The 23959-nt window shown below is 35.4% G+C and overlaps 1 protein-coding gene across 1 annotated transcript in view; it reads right to left on the reverse strand.

Moving 5' to 3' along the window:
* The window catches only part of AHI1 (Abelson helper integration site 1), a 96767-nt gene that overhangs the window by 6896 nt on the left and 65912 nt on the right, over positions 1-23959 (reverse strand). The window contains 4 exon segments of the mRNA XM_071549127.1: positions 6748-6848; positions 8213-8375; positions 10603-10668; positions 16112-16170. Of these exon segments, the coding sequence (XP_071405228.1) occupies positions 6748-6848; positions 8213-8375; positions 10603-10668; positions 16112-16170 (389 nt within the window).

Raw genomic sequence — 23959 nt, forward strand, 5'->3', positions numbered from 1 at the left:
TTTAAAGAATAACACTCTAATGTTTGATAGTTATGCATATTTTTCTGTTCACAAGAATAAATACTGAACATAGTAGAAAAAATGAGCTCCTTTGTACAGTACCACTAATGGTGCTCTATTTTGTTGCCATATTGTAATTCTCCATCCTTTGAGAGATACAGCCCAGGAGAAGGAGAAAAGAACATTAGTTCATATCCACTCTAGAAGTTTGGATTTTCTGAAGTTTCTTTTGCTTTATGATCATAAAAATTGTAATAAAATATATAGAATCACAGAATCGATTGGGTTGGAAAAGACCTCCGAGATCATCAAGTCCAACCCTTGGTCCAGCTCCAGTTTGTTTACTAGATCACGGCACTCAGTGCCACGTCCAATCTCAGTTTAAAAACCTCCAGGGATGGTGAATCCACCACCTCTCTGGACAGCCCATTCCAATGCCCGACTACTCTCTCTGTAAAGAATTTTTTCTGATATCCAACTTAAACTTCCCCTGGTAGAGCTTAAGCCCGTGCCCCCTTGTCCTATTGCTGAGTGCCTGGGAGAAGAGACCAGCCCCCACCTGGCTAGAACTTCCCTTCAGGTAGTTATAGACAGTGATGAGGTCACCTCTAAGCCTCCTCTTCTCCAGGCTAAAAAAATCCAGCTCCCTCAGCCTCTCCCCATAGGGCTTGTGCTCCAGTCCCTTCACCAGCCTTGTTGCTCTTCTCTGGACCTGCTTCAGCACCTCAATATCTTTCCTGAACTGAGAGGCCCAGAACTGAACACAGTACTCAAGGTGTGGCCTCACCAATGCAGAGTACAGGGGAAGGATCACTTCCCTGGTCCTGCTGGCCACGCTATTTTTGATACAGGACAGGATCCCATTGGCCTTCTTGGCCACCTGGGCACACTGTTGGCTCATGTTGAGCTTCCTGTCAATTAGTACCCCCAGGTCCCTTTCTGCCTGGCTGCTCTTCAGCTACTCTGTCCCCAGCCTGTAGCGCTGCATGGAGTTGTTGTGGCCAAAGTGCAGTCCTTTTCTAAAAGGCTTGCTAGTTTTCCACCACATTGTTTTAACATTCTCTGTGCTGCCACAAAAGAAACAACCAAGGCAATACAAATAAAGGCAAAATACACAAAAATGTATCAAGTTCATGATCTCTGCTGTAGAATCCACAGAACTACGTCAAATACTAAAGCCTCCCTTGTTCAACTCGTGGAATGTATCAGATGTATCAGAACATGCCTCTTAGCAGAACCGGAAGCAGAATCCATCTAAAGGAAATACTGCGGACAAAGTCTCATTCCAAGTCTACATCTTTGGTTGTGCCTTGCTCTAGGCTGTGCAGAGTTGTCACTGAGACTGATGGTCTGCAGAGGTTCTCTGACAGACTAAGAGGTAGATGGACAGAACGGAGTGGTGCAGAAAATCTGTTCAGGTGATTCAAGCCATGACAGTAAATGAGCTTGCTCTATAGCCTACTCTTTAGAGAGGAATTCTCCCACAGAAGCTGTTTCTACAAAACTTGATCTAAAAAGGATTCACTGGATCACAAATGGCAAGAATGAACATTTCTCTGCACCTTTTCAAACTAGTGTTTAGGAAATTACACTCAGTATTAAGTTTGTATTTTGTTTTCTATTACATAGTCCAGGGATAAAAGATTCATAGCTATGTGCTCAACTCCCCAGAACTCTGCTGATGCCTCCTAACAAAACTGATCCAACAGTCACGTTTGGGAGAAATGTGACACCACGCCACACTCATCATTTACTTTCCTGCTGTTCTGCACCTGTCCACATACTTCCTCATTAAAGGAACAACCAGCAGGGATCTTTGCTAGCAGAATTACATATTTCTTTTGCCATGACCTTCTTATTTAAAATGCAATTAACTTAAAATTACTTTTCCCGCTCTCTAGCATTTTTAAAGAACAAGCCTATCTAAATGAGATTGACCATATTCTAATCCTTATGTCTAACAGTATGAACTTAGTTGTGATTATCTAGAAGAACCATGGCTCTGTATACAACAGACATTGGCATGGATTTCTATTTTTTGCATGATAGGGAAAATTTAGTGGGTGAAAACTGTAATCATGGCTTAACACTGACAAATACAGCACGTCAGAAATTGAATCCACTAGATGAGTATTTGAGGGACAACAAAAGGAGAAGGATGTGCAGAGGCAAGATACTTCAGACTGTAGCAGTATGGTTTAGAGCAATTGTTTTCAGTCTTGAAGTCTTGGCTTCTGGGAATTTATCTGTGGTCACAGCTTTGCATTAAAATTTGCTTAAAACTCGTTTAATTCTCTTCAGAAAGAGAAAACATGAGGAAGGGAGAAGTTAGCTTGCTCCTGAGAACTATCTTAATAATATGTGTCCCTCAGCAGTATTTTTGGTTCTGCTTGACCAGTTCAGTGGCTCAGCCTGATTGTTCCTATCTTTAAACAAACTGTTCATTTACAGTAAATGACTATGTATATAATTTCAACTCTCCTTTTTTTACCCTTACAGATATTAATTTGCTTATAAACCAGATCTCTTCTAATAACTTAAATAAAACATTTTCTGAGACACAACACATAACTACCATCTTACAAAGAAAGTATCACCACACACGCTTAAGAAAGAGTAGGTGCAGTCAACACTCTGGAAGGAAGGGATGCCATTCAGAGGGACCTTGACAGGCTTGAGAGGTGAGCTGATGCAAAGCTCAGGAAGTTCAACAAAGAGAAGTGCAAGGTCCTATACATGGGTCATGACAAACCCAGACACACCTACAGGCTGGGTGGAGAAGTGATTGAGAGTAGCCCTGCAGAGAAAGACTTGGGGCTGTTGGTTGACAAAACCTCAACATCAGCCATCAATGTACACTCACAGCCAAGAAAGCCAATGAAATACTGGGCTGCATCAAAAGCAGTGTGGCCAGCACATTGAAGGAGGTTCTCTTCCCTCTCCTCTGCTCTTGTGAGACCCCACCTGGAGTACTGCAACTCTTCCTAAAAGATCATCAGTCACTGAAGTGTTCCCCAGTAACCTGAAGAAACGTACCATTACAGAAAATAGAAACAGCACAAACTATAATATAAAAGCTTTTGATGAAGGTAATAGAAAAAATTTTAGCTATTATTTTGGAAATATAGAGCAAGTTTTCTACGCTTTTTGAAGTTTTATTTAATAAATAAATTCTGAGTCCACAAAAACACCCACATGTAAAGAGCTCAAGCCCAAGGGAAATGCATCAATTGCTTGGCAGGTTAGTTTCAGACACAGGCTAAGTATTCATAAAGTCTCACAAGAACTTCCTCTAAGGGAAAAAGAGTGAGATTTGAACAGTGATAATCCCAAACTTTGTTTAAATATACATGGAATCAAGTTGTGATGATCTTTGGTAGATTATCCAAACTGTGCAATAACAATGTGGTCCTGACAGTAACCCTTTTCTTTACACGATGACCATTATTTTACATCTTGGCATCATTTTTCAAAGACAAATATACTAGAAAGAATATTTTCTTATACTTTTAATGGAAATTTTAAATTGCTGTTTATTTCTATTTCCTACTATTTTCACTTAATGTGAAATTACATACTTAATATTCAGAATGCATTTTTCAGTGATTGGCAGGCCATCTTACATCAAAAAACATATTAACAAGTTTTTATAGGCTAAAGAAAATTTGTGGTTAAAAAAAAGAAAGAAAGATACTATCAACTTCAAAATGCTTCTGATTTGCCAAAAATTTGGAAAAACTCTGCTTTTTAATAGAACCCTATCTGAATTTCTGTTCTTTCCACCTTTATCTTAAGGAACCTGAAAATAGCAAATTTACTGGAGAAGCCAGATGATAAATCTGTCTTTATTTCTTGGAATTCTTCATCAGTGCAGCGGCACCTTCACTCCATATAATTTCTATTGGCAGTTTAGATGTATGTTGTAATTAAAGATGATTATGACCTAATTTTGTGGCTCAGGAGTTAAGTAACTCATATGGCAGGAAAACAAGGTTTGCATAAAATTACTATGTTATGAATGCAAAGCTGATGGTAGAAAGAATTTTGAAAGCAAGTTCTTTGAACAGCTTTTTTTTTTAATTATTTGCAAAGATTAATATTGGATCTTGAGTATTACACCCTCTTCTAATGTTAATACTTCCACTTTATTCACTCATAAAGCTCTGATGATTAGCTAGATATGCATGTGTTATATCTGCAGTTGGAAAACTACTTTAATTAGACTATCTGGTATTCTCAGTAATGAAAACTTTAGGCATATTCAGTTCATTTAAGTGTCCTATTTAGTTTTGTGTGGTAGCAAATATCACAAATAATTTCCAAGATGATTTTCACAGTAATCGTTTCGAGGCTTAACAGAACTAAGTATTTGAGTAATCTTCAAAAAAAACCTAGAAAGAGCAATAGATATAGCAGACCTAGGTATAACCAAGTATTCAGGAAAACATGCTCGTAGCCAAAAACCAAACACAACCAAAGAAAGGAATGATATTTTCCTTGTGGTAACAACTTAAGCAACAACTCAACAACTTAATTATTCATTAAAATATTTTTGGACTTAAAAAAAGACATGACAAAATAATGATTTTTCTTTTTTCTCACGTAAAAGAAACTGGCATTTCCTTTCATGAGGTCTTTTACTGAAAAAAATGGAAGGAATAGGAAAAATAGTTGCTGTGTCACTGCTGCAAGACAGGAACTGCCATAACCGATCAGCCCCCTCAGTGGTCGTCTTAGCAGCTTTGTCTCAGAAGTATCTGGTATTGCTTAAAGCCCAAGCTCTGTAGAACTTTCATTCATTCTGACCGGCAACTAAGACAATTTGTTTCTTCTATGCAGAACTGTGCTGCTTTTGTAAACCCATTACACTTCAAGGTATCACAAGTTTTATAGAGATTAGATTCATAATTTGATTCAACTCTCTAGCTTCTTGATGATTCATATAGTGCTAATGTGACTTCAAAATAAAAAAAAAATCAGTCAGATTTGTGTTTCCCAGTCATTCAGCTGCTTTTTGGAATCTCGGCCATTACCTCCACCTCAAATGTGTCATTAAAGCAATTAATCCCTAAACACATACATTTAATTCTACCTTGTACTAGTTTAACCAGGGTAACTAAGCATGGCACAAACAAAAATTGCCTTCTACCAACATTAGATGTGTTTCATTCCAGGTTAATGTTCCCTGAATTTGTTTAACAGTAGAAGGAAAGAAATAAAAAGAAGAAAAAAGAGTGCATGCAATTCACATCAGGTATTACTTTATAGGCTCTCTCCACTTCTCTTTCTCTATTAATTTAATCCTGTAAGTATATCCTCTTATATAACTTTTTCCAGGATAACTTTCCTCTGCACTCTTCATGATTTTGCAGTGCCCTCAGCTGCTGTGCAAGATAAAAGGCAATATATTTTCTTGGTTTTGGACTCTCACTGTACATTTGATTCATTGTATCTTTTGAATATCTATATGTACTACGTAGACTACTACAATATTCCAAGTAATTATTAAATACATAGTCAATTTAACTCAAAGTACAAGTAGAATACAAGTAAAGAGTACTTCAATTAAATATTACTGAAACTGAGTGTTAGCAAAAAAGTACTACTAGTAAAACAAAAACTAGTTTTAGAAAAATATGGCAGCCATAGACACTTGAGAAATTATAAGCAATCCGAACTAACCAAAGGTTGCTTCTCACAAAGCTGAGTAACAAATACTAGCTGCAAATAAAAGTATTTTGATGCAGCAAATTGACTAGATTCCTACTAAATTAAAACAGAAAAGAGATGTGGACAACAATGATCAAGTCTAATAACAAGAGGTATTTTGCACTTCTCACTTTTCTAACCTGGGTATGAGTGAAACTGGGTGATTATAGCAACATACTCCCTCTGAATTCCTTCCTTGCCTCTATCAATGTAGACAACAAATGAAAGGAATTTTCAGTAACGTAATTTTTCACAGATTTGTTCTAGTCTGCCTTTACGGCAGTATCTGGAAGTAATGCAGCCTTGTCTTTCCTGGGTAATGGTTTGGCTATGAGTTTCTCAGCTATGAAGAGGTAAAAGATATTTCAGATTAATTATTACTACTTGGTTTAATGAATAATTCCATTATTCACATATAGTTAGAGACAAAACACTTAGTAATTCAATTTATAGCAGCTGGCTTCAACAAAACTGCCAAGTGAGTAATCTGTGCTCAATAATTCATTAAATGTTACCTCTCTCTATTCACCTGCTAAAAACAGAAGCTACGCAAAAAACATTAATAGAACAAGCATTGAGTGTTTTAACCTTGAACACTGCAATGTCTTTCCTAAGCAATCTGATAGATAAGGAAATGTCATGGCTGAAAATCTGAAGAATATGTGGGCAGTGGATATTCCAAGAATGACAGTCAAGTGCCTGAAATTATGTCAGGTTTTGACAAATCCATATTATTTCTTCAACCATGGTTTAGACCAGGTAGCTCTGAGATATTTCTGTAAACCTTGGAGCCAATGGGAGATTTGCCACTCATTACAATGGTGTAAGTAAGCAGAATACTGAATTGTCATGATGGAACATCTGATTCCACACCAGACAAACATTAGATTTTTGTTGAAAATGTACCTGCTTGCCTGGAATGAGGTCTATTCGTAAGGATTTTTTACAGAAAAGATAAAAAAATCAATACAGTCCAGGTGGTACACAAAAAAGATAATCTAACACTACTTACAGAATCCTTTCTTCTCAAATTATTACCTTATCTAGTGTTAGAGACCCCTCCTCTGCTTCGGCTGGTCCTTCTGGTAGGAGAGGAGCAGAATCTGGTACTAACTCTGAAGGTTGTTCTTCATATTCTTCTGAAAAGAGGAACCATAATTCGCCATTATGAGAACCATGAAAGAATTTATGTGAACCACCATGACACTATGATCTAGCCAAAAACAGGATGTGAACTGAAACAGGTGAAAAATGTTTGAAGTCAAATGTTGCATGAGGATTTATGAAAATTTTCCCATAAACTTTAATTTATATTAGTAAGTTTAGATTTAAATGTGATTTATATATTGGTTATTATATGAAATAGAAGCATTCAAACATTTACCTAAGAACAAAGTCCATACTGCAGCAATGCAACTGATACTTAACAAATGTATCATATGCATTTCTTTTGATTCAATAATAGGATGATCACTAACCAAGATAACACATCTTCTAACAGAGACGTTTTTGCACATGTAGACAGCTGCCTCAAAAATTTTTTTAAAGCATATTTTCTTTAAGGCCATCACTGAAGACTCTTCCTACAGACTTCTCTCTAGGTTATTTTGCAAGGAAGAAAGGCAGGAGAAAATCCTCAGGATGTGCAAGGAGAGGACAAAAGGAAAGGGCAATACTAAATCTGCCTTTACTTATCCGCATCAAGTGAGCACAGTGTTATGTCCAAGTCTTTTTTAGGAAAGAGGTTTAAATACTAGATTTCACTTGAAAGACAGAGGGAGGAACTAAAAAATGGGGGAAAACATCTTGAGAAATGTTGGGTTAAAAGATTTCTAAACACCAGTATAACTGATAGTTTGATAGTTTAGGATGGCAAATGAATTTCTTGTAATATGCAACCACATGCTTTTCCACAAGCTGAATACTAACAACTGTTAGCAAACAGCACCTTTAGAGCAGCTGACTAAGTAGGATGCTTCCTATATTATTTGTCCCGATTCACTTATGTTTGTCTGTATCAGTTTAATCAAAACTGTTTTATTAAACAAGGACCTGGTTGCAAGTTCAATGCTCAAATGTGAGATTTAACCATGACTGCTCTGAAATCCAAATTAAGAGGTTTTACAAAAGCTAGATCTAATGAAGATTGCCTAAGAAAAACTAAGATGTTCGTGAAATGCTTTGATGTGTCCTAAAATATTAGCAAGGTAGGGCATGAACCAGGCCGCTATATGTAAGAGACAAGGAATCAATCCAGTTGACAGATAATTAAGTACTATATTAGCTGGAATGTTTAACCAAGAGCAATTACCTTCCTAAGTCAGGTACAACAACTTGCTAAATGGTTAGCTATACAGTTTTTGCACCACAATAAGTCATCATTATGCCATGTGTGTACTACATCAATTCCTATCTTTGGAACAATAAGCAGAACAGCACGGTAAAATCTTGGACCATCAGTTAAACCCACACCGGTATACCAGGAAGACAGCAGTAAACTTACTTTCACCAGCCACATAATTAGCTGGAAAATAGCCTTGCTGTCCATTTGCTAGGCTGCCAAACCACCAGTTATCATTATCTTTGTATAACACTTGGATAATGTCACTGCGATGGATGGTTAGCTCATCTGATCGATGCGCTGTGTAGTCATAAAGAGCCACTACCTAAAAGAGAGATAAGAGCACCACAGCTTTATCACAACCATGCCACAGAGAAAAAAGCGCAACATTCACTTCCTCTTGCAGAAAAGCAGCTGAAACCAAAGCTGTACTTTGGTAAAAGCTGAGGCTGCCTCAAGTTTTGCTAATGGGATCAGGGGTGGTGGGAAAGCAGCAGGAGAGGCAAGATAAAGGACTGTGGGATTGCAGAAATGGTTAAGAACATTCAATTCACTAAGATTAGCTTCAAAACAGCAGCTGTTAGTTTTATAAGCAATTTGCTTGTGAAGCAAAAGTAAAAAAAGCTTCATACATTCACTTTCTCAGAATTGTTACACCACCTTCAGATCCCATTCTCTGTGTGCTCACGAAGCGTATGTGTTTGAATAAATACTTCAACGGTATGACAGTTTTATCGAAGGAAAAATTTAATACAAAAACACATTGCAAAGATTTACTGTGATCACTCCATTTTTTTGTTTGTCTTGCTTAAAAATAAGGGTTTGGGATACACAACTTTATAAATATCTGCTAAAAATATATTTATATTCTATTTCCCATAATGAATCCATTTGATATACAGCGCATCTATACTTTTCTTAAAACGAGTACTAAGCATCATCAGCATCACACATTCTACATAAAATACATTACCAGAAGCCTGCCTTGGTATGAATATGAAATATCAAGCACAATTTTTAAAATATTTCTTATACCCTATGAACAAAAATCTGTTCTGGTGAACTCTGAGAAGTAAAGCTTGAAAATAAAACAAATGAACTGAAAGAATAAGGGAATTTCTCACTTCTCTCAGCATAAGTGAAGAGCAAAATTATGACCTATTTTACACACAGAATATTCTTTCTCTACCTATAATCTTCACCTTAGATTTTTCTACAAATCTGTAAGTAAAGAGGTCAGGAAAGACAGATCATTAGGAGCTATAGGGGATTGAAGGGGATTGAAGGAGACAGCAAAGTTATGACAATAAGCATTTGGAGGAAGAAACCTTTACTTATGCATGCATTTCAATTTCAAGGCTGCTGAACTGCACAGTGCTTTTTATACTTGTATTTCTACTTTGAGTAAGATCACCTGTGAGTTATATGTGTAAAAATATAGCCAGTGTCTCTTGCATTTTCATAATTCCATGTCACCAATTAAACAGATTAAATAAGTTATGAATGGGAAAAGATGGAAAGATTCTACCCTTGTAAATTTTATGTGGAAATTTTTGAGCTGGTCAGCATCAAAAATTAATATCAATCCAGTTCTCAGTAGACAGAAAATTTAACTAAGTATGCATTCAGAAGTGCTGAACTTATATAAAGAAGCTAAACAATGAAATATCCTCTATTGTAACTCTCCTCCCTTCATTAGGAAAGCTAATTGCAGGTGGTGTTGACAATATAGAAATATGAACTATACCAAAGAAGCAAACTAAACCACACTAATGAGCACCATGATCATATTCGGTGAGGTGCTGTAATAATGCCCACTTCAGTTAAGTGACAACCTCATAAAAATCATGAGGTCACTTAAGGTAAAAAAACCCAAACAACCAAAAAAACAATTACTTGGCAACATGAAAAACAATGAAAGACAGAGCAACAACTATGTGTCTTTTGTAAGATAGTTCTGGTGTGTTACATTTTTTGGAAAATATTACAAAAATTCAGTAGCATGGAAACTGACACAAACAGCTCAAAGCAATCAAGCAAGTCCCACAGCATGTCTCTGAGAAATAGGAAATTAATATACCAATGTGCCCTGTAATACAACTGGTTTAGTAAGGCTGATGATTTAAATGAAATGTGGAAATTGCCATTATATTTTCTGGAGATATAGTATCAGAAAACCGACCATAACAGGATATAGGAAATGCATCTCAGAACCAAAGAAGAATGTCAACCACTCATAATTAAGACTAAGCACTGGACTTTATTCTGATGCGACATTCAAACATTTGTCAAGTTCTGTCTGGGTTCAAGTCCAAGCAAAAAAAAAAAATCTATATTCAACAAAATTTTACAAGATTCTTTTTCAAGAGTGTTATAAAACCAGGATTAATGTAGTTAAGCCAGTTATGAACATCTTGGTAAGAGTTGCAAAATCTATGGTAGCAAGAAAAAAATCCTTGGGATCATGCTAAAAAAAAGGGAACATGCTTTCAAAAGCACAGATACAGCATAACAGGTGTAGAAAATACTGCAAAAAATTACATAATACTTACTGTCTCTTGCCCGAGTGGACAACTGCTTCCTCCTCCTACTCCTAATGCAGTGAGGCTGTCATCATTCTAGAAGAATAAATTATTTTGAAACTTTAATATGAAGTACTTTGCTAAACTATGATTATGAGTATTTTCATGTCTACTAAGACACTAAGAATTCTGTAATAAAATGCCTTTTTTTTTTTAAAGGAAAAAGCAGAAGTGATGTTAAGCAACACTGAGTAATACTGGCTACTGGCGGGTAGATAATTAGAAGATAATTAGAAGTTTTTCAAGTATGTTCACTGTGCTAAAGACAACTGGACTGATGACTATGCAGTCTAAGGTTGTTTACATTGCCAATACTACCGCAGATATATAAGAAGTTGTTGCAGTGAACTTCTCAACCAGTATGCAAAAGATGTCACTTCTATACAATGGAGAATTTTAGGTTGGTTTAATAACCAAACCTTCCCATTTAATTCTAGTTACTATATCTTTACCACTCACTCTTCAGACTTCCCACAAATTCAAAAGAATGGCAGGCATATAATGCAATAATCAGGATATGACTGTATTAAAAAAAATTATTTCTGTCAAACAACAGAGTGGTTCAGTTGAAAGAAGATTTAAAGTAGAAAAATGAAGAAAACTAGCAGAGGAAAAACAAACTAGAATAAAAAAGGAAGAGCTGGAAGTCCTTTGCTGGTATTACCTAATTTTTTTTCAATGGTCCATCTTCACAAAGGGGAAACCAGTTTCCCCTAGATTTTGTGTGTGTCAAAGGATACAAACTACTATACAGAACAGAAATATTACACAGCAATTAAAATATTTTAGAAGACAACAACCAAATGTGAGCTTCGTGAAGTAAACATTTCCAGCTCTAACAGATATAACACCTTATAAGCATTCCCATTTGAAAACTTTTATCCAACATACTTCAACTTTTTCACATTTTACAGTCACTACTTTAACTATCTTTTACATGAACATCTTTCTCTCTTCTCTTTTTTTTTTTTTTAAAAGTATGTAAAAGGTAGTGCTCCTTTTATTTTCAATTTTTTTTTTGTTTTAGTTTTTATTATGGCCATTCAAGGAACATCATTACAAGTTACTAAGAAAATCCTTGCAAATCCTCAGTAGAAAAAATGGCATTCTTGAGAACAAAGATCCTTGCTCTCAATGATGTCTTCATAATTTAGTTAAGCTTATCCCACATAGGAAAGAAATCACTGACTATCCTGAACACAGGGGTTCCATCCAGTTTCTAGGTTGTTTTAGAACTGCCACAGTAGTTAGACACATACAGTACATACAGGTGAACACAGTATAAAAGTGAAGAGTTAAACTCAGTTCTTATCATCTACCAGAACATCTAAACCAAACAACCAACCACCTAAAGACTTCTGAATAATTATGTACATGCACAGCAGGAAAAAAAAAGGTGTAACTGTCTGATTTGATAAACAAATTTTGAACAAAGACTGGTGGAGCTGCAGTTCAGAGTACGCGGCTTGTTCAGTGGTCTACTAGTAGTTAGCACTGCTGTACAGGTTTTAGCTAATTCTCATTTTCCGTTCTCAAGGTTAAGAATGCTGTGCAGGCAATGTGCTTAGCCTGTGGGATGGGAGTGCCTCCTGTTGCTCAAAAATGATTCATCAGAATTATTAGCAGCATTATTTAGGTATCTAGTTCAGGTACTCATATTGCCCCATTATTGCGTCTCAATCTCTCTGTCTCTCTCTCTCTCCTCTCTCTCTCTTTTAATAAAGTATTTATGTAGCTCTCCAACACTCAATTTAGGAACAGCTTGAAGAAAGTGAGCTGTTTGGAAATAACAAGCTAAAATCCATGAGTCACCCTGAGACTATGCTGAATGTTCTCAGACACTGCCTTAAACGTACAAGGCAACAACAATTAAAAGATGTGTGTCTTTAAGAGAGATACTCTGAGTACGTCACCAGCTGCACACACCTCTGCCTCTAGTGGGCAATTGCCACAGCTGTCCACCACAAATTAGCTACGGTAAGGCAGCAGAGTTGCCTCTGCTGTGCCATGCCATTCCTCAAATAGTGCCAACTACCAGTTAAACTGCAAGAAACACCCAACAAAAACTACTGGCCTTTCAGTTTAAGAACATCATTTTTCAAATGTTGTGTCACAAGATGAAACCACACTTTCAGGATTCTAAAAAAGCAACAGACATACTGAAATGCATGAATATGTAATTCTTAATACAATATTAATGTCTCCTTTTTTCATGCAGGATGGAAACTAGTTAATCTGCTTCTTGCATTGGAACAGATGTGGGGCTATGGCTAAGTGCTGAGGAGTTGGTCATTTTGAGAGACAGACCATCTGTGAGAAAAGGAAACAAAATGCTTGCTAGTAAGTCCACCATGTCACGCTGATTTTGGTTGAACAAAGCTGTTACGAGATTTCAGCATTAAGGTACATCCTCAAAGAGAGATAAATAGATCCAGTTGTTCATGCAGAGTTCCTAAATCATGAAGTGTCACACTGGTTGTCCATGACTAACTCACTTAGACACCTTTGAAATTCTAACTCAAAACCAAACAAAAATGTTGCAAGACAGTAATACAAAAGAGAACATTGCATATAAGAGTAAACTGATACACTGTTGTATCAAGTGTATCAACTCCTGATAATACACTAATCAAAATGTTTATGGCTTCTTTTTAACAGCTTCTGTGATTGTGCTAACGGAGGTTTTGCTTTTTTGATGCAGAGGTATAGTGGCCAACAGGATTTGAGCATTAGATATCACTCATTCTCTTAGGAAAAGAAGAACTGAGAAGTGTTTTGTTATTTCTGTAAAAGTCTCAGCATTTAATTTCTCCTACTGAACTAATATATTACAATTACCACAATATCAAAATTTAAAGAAAAAAATGGAAAAATGTAAAGTCTAATGATGGTTTCATATGCTTTTTCCTTATATGTAAGCATATTCTTCATGGTAAAAGAATAAACACACATATTAAGTGCCACTTCTAATTAGCCATTAACTTCTAATAACAACACTTGAAAGATAAGATTTTTCTAAGATTAATTGTAGGCAACACTATACACACCAGTGTGAACCCCAATGGGTATGAATGCAGGGCCAAAGCCACCGTCCCTCCTTTTCCCTTTAGCGAAAAGGGACATGTGAAAAGATTCAGTGACATGAAGAAGGACAAACACCTGTTTCCTTGATGCTGCACAGTACTACTCCTTCTCTCCACTCCACTTCCCAACACCTGCCATCTGTCAGAATGGAAGAGAAACTGAATATTACTTACACAAACACTCCAGTAAAGACACAAGGAATGTGTGTTACAGTTTCTCTTGTCTGTCCAGTAAATCTGTGCCTCAGTGTGTAATAGCTTGCGTTCTAAGACTGTTATCTTTTGGCAATTTTTTGTTGCTGCTGCTTTTGGTTTATGGCGGTTTCTTGGTTTGGCTTTTTTTTTTTTTTTCTTGTTTTGAAGAAGAGAAAATGAGAAATTAGCTTGATTGAAACCCCTTGGTTCACTTAAAAGGTAACATTTAAAATATTTTAAAAAATATAGAACTGATTTGAGATTTTACTGTTCCTCCATTGTTTTCCTTTTTTTTCAAGAACCTAAGAGTTAGAAATTTACTTAATTTTCTCCTCTCCTAAGAATGTCACACAATCTCTTTACTCCATTAACTGAAGTTCTAAATAAATGCTAAATATGCTGAGACTTAGAAGAAAACAGCTGAATACTGTTAGCACTGTAGTATATGTGTTCTTGTTCTCTGGTCCAATGCATTCCTAGACCAGGACACCTAACTACAAATTTAATCTATGGCTAAGAGAAGCACAAGTATAACTATTAATAGCTAGATTAAAATTTGCTAAAAGGATCAATTGCTAAGAATGATACATACTTTTTCAGCCATAATTAATCTGTCTGTAGACACTGTAAAGTTACTTCCTTAGGCTTCAGATGACTACAATCTTGATTTGATTACAGTCCTTCAATATTTAATAAGCATGGGAATCTATAATTTGCCCAGAGGGAAAAAGAACCAAAACTGCACCAAGATGCTCTTTATTGAAACATGCAGTGTACAAACAGAAATCAGAAATGCAAACAGAGCTGCTGCAGTAAAGCCTACTGGGATTAAAAAAAAAAAGAGAAAGAGATAAAAACGACCAATTCAGAAGCATGTGAAATACTTCAGATCCTGAAATTATTTAAAACTTCTTCAACAATTTCACCATTTCATATGCTATTTTTTTTATAACAATTACTTGGTTAACCTGCTTCTACATAGATATTACTGCATTTATAATAGGAGAAGCAACAAATATATTCAAAGCTTGATTCAGCCCTCTCAGAAAAAAATATTTTTGAATTAGCTGCTATTAAGTATTTTATAAAACAGTTGATCCTGTAAATGTTTATCAAGCTTGCTGTGGTGTGAACACTTATATACTGGTTGAAAAATTTGTACTTTTCCCTAAAAATTTATATATTGATGGCTAAAAAATTGTAAATGTAAAAACAAGAACCATTTAATCACTAACAAAACAGCAATGTAAAACCACACTTTCCAATTATTTGGTGATTCCTACATATCTTACAAGCCTTCCACAACGGTATTAACATTCTGTTAAATAAGGTAGGTCCAAAAAAATCCTAAACCAATCTAAATCAAAACCCCAAATTCAAACTATAAAACAGCTATAAATGATCCAAGTTAAATTATGTCCATTTATAACATTTTTCTGAAAAATTATGATTAGTGCAATTACAACAGAATATTAACCAATGCCATTCTGTCCCTGAGTGCAGGAGGACTAACATCTCCAGTACAACAGGCCCAGCTTCATAGAGATATGAATGCATTTGGTATTCAGAAGGACTACTTGTTCTTCTCTCACTACTTTCTCCATACGTTATGTGTTTAATACAGATTTATCAAATGTATAGTTGGAATTAATGGCATTTACAGATTCTGTTGGATTTTTATTATGGTGATCAGGAAAACAGAAAAAAAAGAAAGGAACAGAGATAATTAGTATAAGTTTACAATCAGTATTTAAGAGAAAAGCAATTAAATAAACACGAGGATAGTTGTGATTTCACTTGTTTACAAAAAAGTCAAGTATGAAACAGTAAACAGTGAAAACATGGTGCTGTAAATAGAGTTTCATTCTAAGTTATTGTCTCAGCTTTCTCTTGCTACTAATCAATGCCTTTTTTCTTAGTAATAATAAAAAATCCAGGAGTGTGATTTTAGCATATTTATTTCTAAACAGCAAAAAGTAAATAACGAAAAATATAAAGCTTTTGATTTGTAGATATCTGATCTTGCTACCAGCTGGCTGCAGCACAAAATAATTTGCCCACAAAGACAATTGGCTTGAAGATATCTCTGTTTTGAATAAAGACAGGATAAAAAAACACCTCTCTACAATAAGAAGTTTTGAATAATGACATTTTATAGTTAAACATCAATTTAAAAAAAATGCAAAAAGAGAATTCCATACCGTCTGTAGTCTACCCAATAGTGTTCGGCTAAGAGGATTTCCTACTGGGCTGAAACCCCCTGTGAAAAGAAAAGAATGTGAATTTTCTGCTTGTTATCCTTTTCCATCGAATAAACCATTTTATTTTAAAATCATTATGTTAGCAGGATATGTTTGACAAAATTCTAATGAAAAGCAGCAGCATCTTTCAGTCACAACTATGCATCCTTCAGTCAGGAACAGTTGGAGGGTTTATTTAACTAACAGACCTGACACAAGGTTAACTAATCCAATATTTCCATTCAAATGACTTGGAGAAGTAGCTCAAGCTATGTCCACATGCCACCTCGTGCTCAAAGCTGACACTATTATCTAGACTGTATTGCTTTTCTCTTCATTGAATTTCTGAGTAATGCATACAAAGTTTTCCAACAGAAATGATCACAAAAACTCACAAAGGAATTACTCCTTATTTTATCTAAAAGAATAACTATGCCTATTCAGTAGTTCCCTTTGATCATCTGAGTTCCTATCAAAACACATCTTGCTGTTTATTTTATTCACTCTCTACATAGCACACTTGAACAAGTACTTGTAAATTCTTTTCTTTTCAAACTATTATGTTAACTACTAAGCTCACAAAAATCCTTTCATCATCTATGGATTTCTCTTTTTGTTATTGGTCTCCTCAGTAGTATACTTAAGAAAACATCTTAAAAAGAAAAGATACAAAAAGTCTGAAAATCATTGAACATGACAGTGAAATATGCTAGTTTCACTGCAGAACAATTTCTCAAGTACAGAAAAGCCAGGCAACATAGAGTTAAGCTAACTGAATTTTCTCTGTGAGACACTAGCTTTGAAATAAGTTTTGTTTTCAAAGAGGACTAAGTTCTGAAAACTCATTTTTATTTGCCACACCAAAAGCCTGCTTCTGAGGAGTCTGGTATCTGAATAAAGAGGACTTTTCAGATTCAGATTCTCATGTACCAGCACAGCTCCACAAGGAAGCTTGCACAACTCCACCTATGATATGCTTTCTAAAGCCTACTGGCTTTGACTTTCACAGGAGATTTACTCATAAATGTTTAATCATTAAGATATTTATATATCTCTAAGTAGAATAAAATCTACAAGTTCAAATAATCATAGTTAAACCATGCTCCTGCAGATCTTCTGCATGTGACTTTGTACTTGTGAAAAACCCTAAATGCAAGCAATAATGCATTATTCCACTTTGTGTATGAATTAAAAGATTTCTGATTTAGTAACTTCAAAAAAGGTTGTAAAAATTCTGAAGTACTTAATTTTGAAAGGGTTACTTTGATTTTTACTACTTTTTGCCATCTCCTTTAAGAAGAAGAAAGAGATAAGAAACGTTTTTCTGAATTCATCCCATGCTCAAGATGATAGATCTGAAGCTAACCTTTCCTCAAATGAACTATTTGCTAAGACATTTGTTCAGCACGAACAGCAGAAGTCAGTGGAGATATTACTCCTATTGATACTATTATCTACATACTCATATAGTTACAAACCCTGATGCTACAGAGATAATTGCATACAAGTCTCATATCAACTCTTGGAATAAAAAAACCCCTCAAACCAATAAAATGTCTGCATGTAAAAAAATTTTTTTTCTTTAGACCCATAAGTATTCCACCATAGGATTTTTAATTTGAGCATTGTAGTGTGTCAATTCATACAAACCCATATGAAGACAAAAGACATACAAAATATTTGATAAAGAAAATCATTTGTTTGGAAAAATCAAATTTTAATCAATGCCAAAATTAATCTGTGGTTTTATCAGTAATATCCTTGACTTTCTTGTTTTCCAAAGGAAAAGTGTGCATTACTTCCAAGTACTTCTCAACTGTATGGTTATCAGTGTGAGTACTCCTGTGCAGTCTCCATATTTATCTGCTTGTCAAGTGGAAACTTTTTGTTAGCCTGATAGTTCCAATTTAGATTCAACAAAGGGCAGTGCAGGTCTGTTATGCTCCACCTGTACGATGGAGACAGATGTGCAAGAAAGATACAGGGAATGCTGTACTGAATTCTGGAAGCTGACACTGGTTTCGACTCAGTGTTTTCCATGACCAAAGCCAAAACAAACAGAAAATTCTTACTACTTTGCTTGAGGTGTAAACAGACCACAGCACACCTGGACTCAAATATTCTATGATCATGCTTACTGGTTACCCCAAACTAGTCTTGAGTGTTACCTGTTAGTACTTTTCAGTTATCAAGTATTCCTTTAGTAGCCCCTACATTCAGAACTGTCATAGTAAAAAAAAAAGAACAATAAAAGAACAAAACCAAACCAAACAAAAAAAAATCCTGCTCAAATCTACCTTATTCACAAAATAAGGTCTGTTCAGCAAGCAAGGGAATATCCATCCCTTCTTTCTCAAATGATGCAGAATTTTAAAGCAACGCTACAAAGCTATTGGCTTGATATGGTTCCATGCTTGATGAAGCATGTAAATGACATCAAGCAGGTGTGACTAATAGCCTCAGCAGTGCTTGCTTTGGTTATCTTTATTCCAGGCTGCACACTTTTCAACTACTATAGTGAGGTATTGAAACTGAGATCAGGACTGTAGAACAACATTTCCACTTAATCTAAAAATGAAGTTTACAAGACACCATGACCTGTTGGGACTCTCACTTAGTCTGATTTTTAGAAAGGTCATCAAATCCCTTGTAAGGTCAAGCCTGAAAAAACCCCAACAACTAGATTAATTTAGACTGTCCTAAGGATACTTCAGAATCACTAATGAAGAAGCATTTTCATTGATGCAGAGGATTAACTGAACTATTCAATAATCTTCTTTCTTAACAGCACTGCTGTCTTCACCTTCAAAATCATGAACATCTTGAGAAGCAAATCTCCCCTTTTCAAGTATCAACATTTGAATTACTGCATTTCTTACTGATCGGCATTGATTCTCCAGTGGTCTCCTTTATACAGAGTTTTACATGAGAAGGAGAGATTATTTCTAAAAGAACTTACTGTTAATATCTAACTGCAACATTAGAAGTCTCAAAATGATAGATGCTAATGCTTTTTCTCAAATGATCAAAATTTTCATATTGACACAATTCAACAGCAGAACAGCTCTTCTTTAGGGTCCACATAAACCTATTGTTACAATTACCTTGTGAGTCCAAGCATGTACTGGCTTTTGGGAAATGATTACCAAAAACCTAAAAACAAGGTAGCTGCTTGCCTTGAGAGGAGGCTGAAACTGTGCCAGTTTCCTGCACAGTATATGAACAGTGAGCTGAAAGTTTAATCCTCAATTCCCTCCAGGTCATTTGTGGCAATATATTCTCTGCCAGTATAACTGCAGCTAAAGAGAAAGGAAGACAGAAACCAAGCAGTTGTCCTGTCCAAGGCACATCTGTACTACCAAGTTCCCAGTTTTATTGCATGCTTTCACTGAAGAACTACCCTCTGCCTCAGACAAGCAAATCAGTGTGAAGCGACCAAATTCTAAATAGTCAGACTGAAATGCACAAAGTAGTTGATATGATAACAGCAACAGTGCCCCAAAATAATGCCTCTACTTATTAAGAACTCCCCTTTAAACAACAGCATCTTTAGCTATTTTATTTCTTTTAAGTTAATAGCATCAGAGCCAGAATACGGAAAAAAGCCTTCTAGGGAGTCACATTAATCCACTATTATCCTAAGGGACTGTCTACAACCACCCAATGTTAAATGTTTATGTGAAAAAACGCTCTCTTAAGAGAAGCTGAAAGAACATTCATTACAGAAATCACGTTTTAAGTACCTTTTCAAAAGGCTTTTTCTTGCTTTCTGAAATGTTCTTGATAAATTAATTTTTTAATTACTCAAGATTTTTAAGCATCATAAATCTCCAAGGATTCCAGTCACATGGAATCTACAGGTTATGTAAGCATCCAAAATTTCATCCTGGAATATTCTCAAAACATCACACAACATCAAAGAAGAAAGACATATCAAAGAAAACTGAAAAAAGTTAAGGTTCAGAGACTTCTGTGGTGAATGACTATAAAGCACGCAAAGAGAAAAAAAATCTATTTCAGTTCCACATTATTTTATTTTTAATTGAGTTTTACTTTAAGTTAATACTAATTGCTAATGACTAAAAACCCACAAACAAATCCTGAAAGACATGAAAATAAACAATGCCTCTAGGAAATAGTATTTCTTATTGCAGACATTCTTATTAAATTGCATTGTGGCCTCTTGCAACATAGTGTAGTTAAAATACACTCAATTAAAAAACAAACACTGGAAAAAAGTTAACTCAGATATGAGGTGAATATGTGTATATCAGCTCAGGCCTTTTCCTACTCATCTTCTGTGGCTCTAAAACTATTTCCAGTAAACAGAATTATGTTTTCAGCACAGACACCTATTCAAAAGTATGATCTTTATGACCAAAGGTCTTCTAGTACACGGTTTAATCTCTGCTTTAGTTCAAAGGAAAGTTTTGAGGGTTCTTTGGTTTTGGTTTTTTTTCTGTATGTTTGTTTTAAGTAAAAGCTTTCAGCAATTTCATTTTTCAATATTATTTATATAAGATAAATAAGACAATATTGTAATGTGCTAAAGATATATTAATCTTTCCTCAAAGGTTTTATCCTCAAACCAATTACGCTTTAAAATATCAAACGGAATTCATTAAATAAAAAGACTTTTTAAATATTTGATAAGAACCTATTTTCCATTATTTAAACACAGGATCAAAAATACTTTCAAAACCCACCACAAACATTTTCAGATGCAAGTCACATAAAATTAAAGGAATGGATTCATACACTCAACACAAGTATACCTCTTATTTTACCAATAAAACAGATGTTTTACTAATATCTATTGCTATAGGTGAGAGGTATACTCAATTTTGAAGATATTTCATATTAAGCAGGAAAACTGACAGGATTAAGTACACTGAAAACTGTTTTAATGAAGTTTAATCTACATAATAGCTTTTAAAACTGTTATGGACACATTTGTCTGAAGGTAGATCAAGAAAACTACATTCAAAAGCAGATACAAGTGAGACAAGTAACAGAGTATTTTTAACATTCTTTCTAAAACAGCATCTTCTTTGTAACTAATACTATGCCAAAGGAAATGGTTCATTTTCTTGAGAGCCTGTATCAAGGGCAGTGAAGCTGGTGAAGACTCTGGAGTGCATGTTCCATGAAGAGCATCTGAGGGAGCTGGGGCTGTAGAGCCCGGAGAAGAGGAGGCTCAGGGCTGACCTTACTACTCTCTGCATCTACCTGAAAGGAGGTTGCAGCCAGATGGGGGTCAGCCTCTTTTCCTAGGTAACAAGTGACAGAACAAAAGGACAGAGCCTCAAGCTGCACCAGGCAAGGTTCAGGTTAGACATCAGGAAGAATTTCTTCAGGGAAAGAAAGGGTTGTTAAGCATTGGAACTGATGGTCCAGGGAGGAGGTGGAGTCATTAGCCCTGAAGGTGTTCAAGAAACCACTGTCTGTGTGGTCTAGTTGACACAGTGGTGATAGGTCAAAGGTTGGACTTGATGATCTTGGAGGACATTTCCAACAAAAATGATGCTGTGATTCTGTGATCTTGGAAATCACATAAAATGTATATACTGAAAATAGGCAGTTCTCACATGCCATATTTAAGTATATATATGAAAGTGCTGTGATGGCAACATTACTAAATGTGAAGGTCTTCTACAGACACCTGTGAATTCTGCACTGACAGAAGTCTACTCCATGTCAGCCATTACCAGAATTCTCATAGTGTGTTCCCCACTTTTTAATTTGATCAGAGTATTTGGAAAAAACAGAACTATCTCCTCAATGTTTTTCTCATTTTCCAAGTCAGGTTCCAATTTTTTAACCTAAATCTATCCACTTAAAACCAAGCCTCAAAGTCTATAAGACAAATAGAATCTCTGTTTATTGCCTCAGTTTTTATAAGTAATAGAAAATGCTCTGCTTATTTCTTTTTGCCAGTTGGATATGAGAGCTGTTTGCATGCTAAGTACACTTTAAAAATTGAAAGGAAAGCCTTGGCTCTACTGCAGCCAGATGTCCCTTCTTCAATTAGTACAGACTGATATAGATGACAATGACAAAACCCCCAAAATCTAACAAAATACCCAACCCACACCATTCCCCTATCAGTTAAGCTAAAACAGAGCTGTGTTGGTAGGTGGAAAAGCACAACATTTTTGTTTTCCTTCTCCATCCCCATTAATACAATGAAAATTTGAAAACTAACAAAATAAACTTGAAAAATTATGTCAATAAATCAGGCTTTGGTTACTGTTCAAAATACTAAACTACACAGAAAAGTCTGCACAGAAGGATAATCTTTCAATTAAAAAAGTAAGCAAATTTACCTTTTTAACAAATAGTTTACTAAATACTGGTATTAAAACAGTTACCTAGAAAAGCAGCTTTAGGGAGTTACACAATTCAGGAGCATGCAGTTCCATACTGCTGCACCTTCTTTCACACAGCATGTGATTTTCTAGTAGATGCCCCAACTCCAGGTAACAGGAGAACCCTGGATTCTCAAATGAGTCACAGATGTCCTAAACTGAGAAAGACAACAGATCCAGTGTGCTTTAACATGGTAACTTCCTTATCCAAGGACCGATGCAAGTATGTTGAGCTACTCCATCTGGTAGTCTCTGACTCCCCAGCCCAAATAACCAAGTAAGTGTGTCCTTGAAGCAGAGTGAAGTGAGGAGTGGAGCAGTAGAACAGAGCAAGGCTTGAATTCACACCTGTAGATCCACAGAGAGATACCTTTGCTGTAACATCAACTAATTCCAATCTTCATATAAGAGACCTCAGAATCAGACAGTATCAACATGAAAACACTACGCTCCTGGCAGTGCCAGATCCCACAACATAATTATATCTCTCATCAGCCAAAAGAATGCATAGAGATATTCATTCAAGGTTAGCCATCATTTTCATTCCTGGTTCAAGGTATAAAAGAACACAAACATGTATTTGCTCAGAGAATTATTCTTCAGGAGGAATAATGGAGATAGTCTATCATAGGCTTTGAGAAAAACAGTTTCATTTGAAAGCATTTATTCTGTACTTAGGCAGAATGAACAGGCAGAATTTGGCCTCTATTTACTAAAAGCATAATGAAGTAAAAACTATTGCATCACAAAAACAATTAAAAAATCCAACTTTTTAATTAGAGATTAAAATCAAATACATTTAGCAGCCTACACACCCACCTAATTATTTCTGAGTAATCTTATCAAACCATCATCTTACATTTTTCTTGCAAATGTTAAGTTTCTACAGTACCATATATAAACAATGCAAGTAGTAGCACATGTCCCAAGCATACTTTTGAAGTAAAGAACATTTATTGAATTCATGCTAATCAGGAATGTGCTAATTTTATGACAACTTCTAACATTACATCACAATGGCAGTAGATACAACTGAAAATAAGCAGAGGTTCTAAGTATCCAGTTGTTTCTTTCTACAATGTAGAGAACAGAAAGTGGTTCTACAGCACAGATCAATAAGCCTGCACAGATACCATCAGCATTCTGAAATCAGATTGGCAGTATTATTTACAAGTTCTAGATAGCCAGATGAAAAAGATGTAAGGAAAATGCAGACTCTGACACATACTTTGCATTAATAAGTTATTTTTCTTCTAGTGCTGCAGATATCCTGAGAAAGCCATTATTAGTTTTGCTAAGCTTCCCTGGACTATTTTAAAACAAACAAGCTGAAGTAAAAACTTGAAAAAAAACTTGTTTGGTATTTTATTAAATGTAGCTTGTGGTGTTACTCTATCAAAAAATACTTCATGAACTATAGAAACTGCAGTCCCTTAGAGTT

The sequence above is a fragment of the Pithys albifrons genome, chromosome 2 (genome assembly GCF_047495875.1).
Source record: "Pithys albifrons albifrons isolate INPA30051 chromosome 2, PitAlb_v1, whole genome shotgun sequence".
NCBI classification, from domain to species: domain Eukaryota; kingdom Metazoa; phylum Chordata; class Aves; order Passeriformes; family Thamnophilidae; genus Pithys; species Pithys albifrons.